Raw genomic sequence first — 7,500 nt, forward strand, 5'->3', positions numbered from 1 at the left:
TGTAATATAATAATATTTATAAGGATGCTAATAACAGGAACATAGAAAGGTGCGAACTTGTCTGCTAAAATGTGAGAATCAGTGTAGATTCCAGATTCGCCAGATTTAACTTCAATAGGACAGCCATTCCAATGACTTCCCTTGTACTTTTTCAAGCTGTCACTCTCACTTTCTCTTAAAAATAAACAAATAAACAGATAAATAAAGAAAAAGAAAAAGGAAAAAGAACAGTATCTTACTTTTCTGTTGTATTCATGCTTACGTATGGAGAACAAGCTGACTGAGGTATTTATGAGATATTTTTACTACTCTAATACTTAAGTTCACCGGTTATATATACGTATTATAAACATTATGCAAGTCACTACACAGCGCTTGTTTCCCCCGCAGGTGTCGCCGACCGGGAAGGCTGTTGTGATAACAGGTTGTGACACAGGCTTCGGCAACGCTCTGGCTATCCGTTTACACCAGCTGGTAAGTCAACTGCATAACAAATTTTCAGTATTATAGCGTGTACATTCATCCCCCATATATATATATATATATATATATATATATATATATATATATATATATATATATATATTTATTTATATTTATTTACTCACATACACACGCACGAGTATACAAGCTCACACAGACACACACACACACACACACACACACACACACACACACACACACACACACACACACACACACACACACACACACACACACACGCATACACATACACACACGCACACACACACACACACATACATATATACATATACATATACAAACAAGTATACACGCACACACATGCACGTGTGTGTGTGTGTGTTTGTATACATAAATGAATATCTAATGTGATGAGTAAAAGTTCCCCATCTCACACAGGGTTTCCGTGTATTCGCACTCTGCCTCCGCTCTGAGGGCGCTGGGATTCAGAAGCTTCGAGACGAACACTCGAAACGGCTTCATGTGATTCAGGCCGACGTCACGAAGCAGGACCAACTCGACCGTGCATTGCAAGAAGTCAAGTCACTGCTGCCCGTTGGAGGTGAATGTAAATTGGGGTCTGGGATAGGGTGAAAGGGAGATGATTGGGGAAGACAGGAGGAAGAGTGGGGAAGGAGGTAAACTTGGAAAGGTGGAGAGGGCCGGAGGTATGGGATCTGGGGAAAGAGACCACCGTCATGATTTTCATTACCACTGATCTTGATCTCCTTAACCATTAATACCAATATTGTTGTTCTTATCACCATTATCAACATTGCTACTTTTACAGTCTCTATTATCACCATGATTACCCCCCCCCCCTGTCCCCCAGAGGTACTATGGGGTCTTGTGAACAACGCCGGGGTGTGCACCATCGGGCCAGTCGAGTGGATCAGCAAAGAGCACTTCCGGAAGGACCCGGAGGTCAACCTCTTTGGTGTCATAGCGGCCACCAAGACCTTCCTGCCCCTGGTGCGTCGTGCGAGAGGTCAGGCTGGGTCATTCCAAATTTGTTCAGGAAATAATTTTTGCAATATAAAATTTTACTTATTATTTTTTCACGTGTAACGAATATTAATCTTCCTAAATTCCTCATCATGAGGCAATAAGCGTTTCTAATGCGTCCTGTCGGTTTATTAAATACAAGTACTGATCATTTACCCTCTGGCAGGTCGTATCGTGAACGTGGCGAGCGTGGCAGGAAGATTCTGCGCCCCGCTCTTGGCGGCTTACAACGCATCAAAATACGCCGTGGAGGGCTTCAATGATGCGCTTAGGTGAGGTGAAACTCAGTCGAAGGTGGAGGCCAGGTGAGGGCGAGGTTCAGAGGAAAGCCCGAAGCTAACTTAGAAGGTAGAGTCGAGGGAGAAGAGAGCAGTCAAGCGTGGGTCGAGTTTAGATAAGGGAAGGAGTAGAAAAGGGAAGGGTTGTACTGTTTGTAACTCAACGGCCCTTTCAGAGGGGAAGAGAGGGAGAAAGGGGAGAAGAAAAGTGAGATGAGAAAATGAAAGGCCAGGATGGGGAGGGGACGGGGATAAGAGAAGAGCGAAAGTGATGAAAAGATGCGAGATACTGGAGTGGGGGGTGAAGTTTAGGTGACAGCATTTTTCGGAAGTGAAACTTATTGGAGTAGTAGCCAGAATAAGGGGATATACGGGGGGGGGGGGGGGGGAAGAAAGGGAAGTTTAGGTAACGGCATTTTACGAAGACGAAAAAAGAATTATTGGAGTAGTGGCCAAAATAAGAGGGCAAAGGAGTGGCAAATCTTCCAGAATAAAAGTGACAATTAAGGCTCTTCATTGAGAATTTAAAGACTTTCCTAACTATTTTCTCCCTTTTGCAGGCTGGAAATGCGTCCTTGGGGTGTCAAAGTGTGCCTTATTGAGCCAGGGAACTTCGGCAGTGGTGAGTTGCATTTTACCGTCAAGTAATGTTGTAATTAGAGTTCACTAGCACTCTTCAATCAAAATTTGTTTTCAGTCATTGTCTCTCCTGTCATAATAAAAATGGTGATGCATATTAGATCGAAGGCTGAGACACTTTTCTGGGAAGACCATACAGACATAAAGACAAATAGGAAAAAATCATAATATGTTGAATTCCATGTACCATCCCTCTTCCAGAACACTTCATAATCCACACCCTTTTCCTCCTACAGGCACGGAACTCTTCGCCCGAGAGGAAGCATTGAAGGAGGAGGTTGACAAGATGTGGCTTTCCCTGGACGAGGAAATAAAGAGTGACTACGGTGAAGCGGGTCGCAAGAGGGTCGAGACCTTCATGAGGAACATCAGGAACAAAGGGGTTAGTGTGTCCATTTGTGGATTTGTTTTTCATTCTCTCTCACTTTCCCTTTCTCCCTCTCTCTTGCCCTTTCTCTCTCCCTCTTTCCCTCTCCCACCCTCCAGTTCTCCCTCAAGTCACATCCCACCACCACCACCCCCCATCCAGATTCAATTCCGCGCGCACCAACCACACTCCCAGAACCTTACTGGACGCTCAGAAACTCACCCTCTCTCCTCTTCAACAGGCCAGCGACATCAGTCCAGTGATAACCGCCTTCACAGAAGCCCTGACTCAGCAACACCCACAGACGCGGTACGACCCCATGGACCCGCTCATGTACTTCACGCTCTTCCTGGCCACGCACTTCCCCGACTGGGTGTACGACTCCTATTTCGCCCTGATGGTTCGTTTGTCCAAGTGAAGGGAAGAGGAGAGGCACTCGAGAAAGCTGGGGAGGAGGAAGAGATGAGGAGTTCCGGGCATATGTCTTCTTTTTTTTGGAGACTAATAAAATGTACATCTTTATGCCTGATATTTCTGTCCTTATGAAATTCGGTCACGTGGAAACATATTAAATTGCCATTTGATTTATTTTGGCAGTATATCGTAAAGCCTAAACTTATCGAGGGGTACTTTATCTTTCTATCCAAATATCTTCACATATATATCTACGTACATACATAAATCAATATACTGTATTTATATATACATGCATGTATACATGTGCGACTATTATACATGGTAACATACGCACAAACGTGTATATATACTTTTTATATATTATATATTATATATATTATATATATATATATATTATATATATATTATATATATATATTATATATATATAATATATATATATAATATATATATATAATATATATATAATATATATATAATATATATCATATGCAAAGAAATAGCAAAACTATATTGCATGTACATCAACTTCATACAGAATAATTGAAACACATTAGAATATGAGTATTAGGCAAGGATCAATGGTTTTGTAATAATCCATGTTCTACTAAATCTTACATTTATATTCCAATCACCCAGTACTTATATTGATAGAGGATGTTAAGCGTGGCTCCACATAAGGAACGTTTTGATTGTTCAACGTGAAGTCAGGCGGAAAATCCGGGCGTCAAGATTTTAAGAGAATATTTCCAGGTCGCAAGTCGCCAATTTTGGGAAACTCTTCTGTGCTCTTTGTGTAACGGAAAAAGATTACACGTTTTTGTTCTGCACACATTTATTAACTTTTGAAATATATATATTACTAAGGTTATATGAGGGAAATGTCTGATTCCGAATCTTTTTTATTCTTATCAGTGTGACAATTAAATATCGTCCAAAAAACGCCCCACTTAGAAACAAACACCCCTGACTTTTTTTTATCTACACATATAAATGCTGGAAATGTATTCAACGATAACATCTTTTAAATGACAGCCTCAAGATTTGGAGAAATGATAGATAAACCTTTAAAAAATATTTATGTGCAGACTTTATGAAATAATTTACAAATGAGTACAAAATTTTTTTAAAGCTTCATTTCAGGTATGATTTATAACACTAACAATCGCTGTTGGTATAAAAACATTTTAAAACATTACCGACATTCTCAATATATTTATATCTTTGAAGTCTATATCTAATATCAACAAATATTTACGCATGAGAAACTAACACATTATTTAATCGGGGTATTTTTTAGGCTCGCGACTGTGACCGGACCGCTGCCGGTGCTGAGAACATTGCCGTTCCAAGTGGCTGTGAGCGCCGCGTCAGTCTTGAATCCTTCCAACATTTTGGCGAGGGCGTCGCTCTTCTTGGTGTTCAATACAGGATCTGGCTCGCCGCTGTATCCTTCGGCTAGGACTCTATCCCCCGGCTTGCTTCCCGGCGCAGGTACGAGAGGCTCGACGGCGGGGGGCTCGCTGGCTGACGCACACAGTACCATCCCTGCCGATTTCACGCCTCGCATGCTGGCCGGTTTCAGATTCGCCAACACCACCACCATCCTGTCGCGCATCTCCTCTATGGGCACGTATCTGACTAAGCCACTGACAATCGTCCTCGGCTCCGCCTCCCCAATGTCGATCTTCTCGACGTACAACGCGTCTGCGTCCGGGTGCTGGGACACCTCGACGATCTTGCCGACCACCATGTTGAATTTGGAAGGCACGAACTCCTCGCTGCCGGCGGCCTTAGGAGGTCCCTTGGCCTTCTTGGGAGGCGGAGGGAAGGCTTGGTTCTGAAGTTTCTTCATAGATGGCGTTTCTGCTGACTTCCGCACAGGCAGGATTAGTCTCTTGAGGTATTCCGTGACAGAGTTCTTCAGGTCACCTGGATGTATACCCTTGTTCTTAAACTGTTCCACGAGTGATTCAAACGAGGCAATCTCCAAGTCGCCACCATTTTCAGCACTGCGGGAGATCTTGAACTTTTCTTCCCCGAGAAGAGGCATTATTATAACCTTCACCAAAGATAAAACTGGATTAAACTCTGTGTTTCCTTCCTCACAGAAAGCAGATTTGATCTTCTTTTTGATCTGTGACTCCTGCTCTATTAGCTCAATGTACTCCTCTTCCGGGGTTAAGGCGGCTCTGTTTAATAAGGACGGCATCTCTTCACCCAGGAGATGGGTGCGAGGGCTGCCACCCACAACTGGTAGGTGTTTCTCTGCAAACTGGAACACGGGTGCTAGCTTCGCTCCTCCAAAAGCCATGTTAACCTGTAAGTGTTTCTCGTCGAGTGATAACATATCTGGGTACAAATGTGCAGAGAGGAGGTTTGGATCCTTGACAACACCTGTGACAGCATCAGTGGAGTCCTTGCATGTCACAAGGGCAGTCATCCTGTACAGATCCAATACGTAAGCTTCATTTTTCTGGAAATCACTTCCCTTCACGAAGCTAATGTTCTCTAACGGGACATTATTTGCCGTCAAGGCAGCCTTCAGGAGCTCCAGCAAAAAGTTTGCTCTGTGACCAGCGACTTCCCAAGGTGACTGACCGGCATCCAGATGTGAAAGAACATCTGAAGCCAACACGGTCACCTTGCATCCAGCAGCTACGAAGTCCCGCACTTTTGCCACCTGACCCAGAAGCCCAACATCTGGTCTCCCTGTAACTGGGACCATCCATAAGACATGGGGGGATGTAGTCATAGCTGTGGATAGAGTGGCTGGGGGTGGCTGGGCTAGATTCTGTGTCATTAGATTGATCCTGTCATCGAGGCTGAGGCCCTCCATGGTGAGGTCCACCTTCCTGGTTTCATCCATCTGAGTTGGTACAGGTGCTGGCATGTTACTGGGCGATGGGTAGGCCTTCTCTGTGAGTTCTTGCAACTCCGGAGTGTCAAACTCCTTGCGGATGTGGTCCAGCAGCTTGTTCAAGAATTTAATTACACATTTCTTCAGCTCTTCGCCTTCTACTTTTCCGGCAATAAACTCCTCCTTCAGCTGTTCAAAGGAGGAGAAGCTCTGCCCAGTGGCAAGCTCCAGGGTATGGCCCTGTCCTTCCAGAATGGGAAACACTACGTAGTTGACGAAAGACATCACACCATTGTCTGGGTTAGAGGACTCGCACTGGGCGCCCCCCAGCTTCCTCTCCACAGCTTCGGCGGAGTCCAGGAGGTCGATCTTGGAGTCCGCCTCCGATGAAGACATCTTGCCCCCGGTGAGCCCTGGGACCATGGGGTTCATGAGGTGAGACCGCTTCTGGTACCCGATCTTGGGCAGGTATTTCTCGGCATAGGTGAAGATCTTACGCTGGTCGACGCCTCCAAACTGTGCGTCCACGCCCAAATACTCCTCGTCCAGGGCTTGCAGGCCCGGGTACAGGAGCCCAGACTGAGATGGAGCCTCGATCTGTTTTACCACCTCGGCGCCCGCTTTCTTGGCATCATGTTCTGTTACCATTGCGGAGAGCTTGTATACATCGTCCGTAAATTTGGATCCTAGCTGGTAGCTTGTGCCTGGAAAATAAAAAAGGATAATATAAATCATTTGTTGTTTGTACACCAGTACCTTTTATGTAATCTGATATATCATTACTGAAGAAAAATGAAAATTAATAGCCTATTTTTATACATGTATAAACTGTCCATGACTGAAGGATTTACTAAACTTTAGCTCACACATAGACGGACAAACATACATAATACTTCTTTGTAATAAAACAGAAAACAGAATCATCCAAACACTAGACTCACCTTGAACAAAATGTAGCTTTTCCAAGGAGACCCCAATCGCCCTGAGCATGGCTTTGATAACTGCTTCATAATACTGCGTGCGGAATTTTATGAGTTCCCATGGCGCCTTCATGTTGTCCAGGTAGGCGTGCAGGTCGGCCAGGAGGATTGTGACCTGTGGTGATGAAAGGTTTAAAACGATGTGGTGAAGCTTATAACTACGATCGTCTGCAGTGACAGGTTAGAGGTGAGAGGAAAACGGTTTTGACTGATGTGCATATGTATGTGTGGGAGGGGGGGGGTAATATCAGATTGGAATTAAAATGAATAGGATTAAAATGCCAATAATAAAATAGTGATAAGCAACTGGAATAAGTAATAATTCAAAATGTTATATATCGGAAAAGGGATGATGACAAGAAACATGAGCAATAACAATGATTAAACAATATGCTCACTCACACTAACTATGAAAAATATCAGCTACCATCATTTGACAAGCGCAAAAATAAACACCAGCTCAGACATGGC

The 7,500-nt window shown here is 43.9% G+C and overlaps 2 protein-coding genes across 4 annotated transcripts in view; one reads left to right on the plus strand and one right to left on the minus strand.

Annotated features, from left to right (window-relative positions):
* LOC113802766 (D-beta-hydroxybutyrate dehydrogenase, mitochondrial) overlaps nt 1-3,294 on the plus strand; it is an 11,380-nt gene extending 8,086 nt beyond the window's left edge. For both annotated transcript variants that reach the window (XM_027353391.2, XM_027353383.2), the window contains exons 3-9: nt 391-474; nt 883-1,045; nt 1,316-1,471; nt 1,655-1,760; nt 2,327-2,388; nt 2,642-2,787; nt 3,014-3,294. In XM_027353391.2, coding sequence (XP_027209192.1) covers nt 391-474; nt 883-1,045; nt 1,316-1,471; nt 1,655-1,760; nt 2,327-2,388; nt 2,642-2,787; nt 3,014-3,190 — 894 coding nt within the window. In that variant the 3' untranslated portion in view covers nt 3,191-3,294. The remainder of the gene's footprint in view (nt 1-390; nt 475-882; nt 1,046-1,315; nt 1,472-1,654; nt 1,761-2,326; nt 2,389-2,641; nt 2,788-3,013) is intronic.
* A 784-nt stretch (nt 3,295-4,078) lies between these two features.
* The window catches only part of TyrRS (Tyrosyl-tRNA synthetase), a 9,727-nt gene continuing 6,305 nt past the window's right edge, over nt 4,079-7,500 (minus strand). For both annotated transcript variants that reach the window (XM_027353354.2, XM_027353349.2), the window contains 2 exons: nt 6,991-7,144; nt 4,079-6,753 (listed from right to left, as the gene is read on the minus strand). In XM_027353354.2, the coding sequence (XP_027209155.2) occupies nt 4,466-6,753; nt 6,991-7,144 (2,442 nt within the window). In that variant the 3' untranslated portion in view covers nt 4,079-4,465. The remainder of the gene's footprint in view (nt 6,754-6,990; nt 7,145-7,500) is intronic.

Source organism: Penaeus vannamei, chromosome 16 (genome assembly GCF_042767895.1).
Source record: "Penaeus vannamei isolate JL-2024 chromosome 16, ASM4276789v1, whole genome shotgun sequence".
Taxonomy (NCBI): domain Eukaryota; kingdom Metazoa; phylum Arthropoda; class Malacostraca; order Decapoda; family Penaeidae; genus Penaeus; species Penaeus vannamei.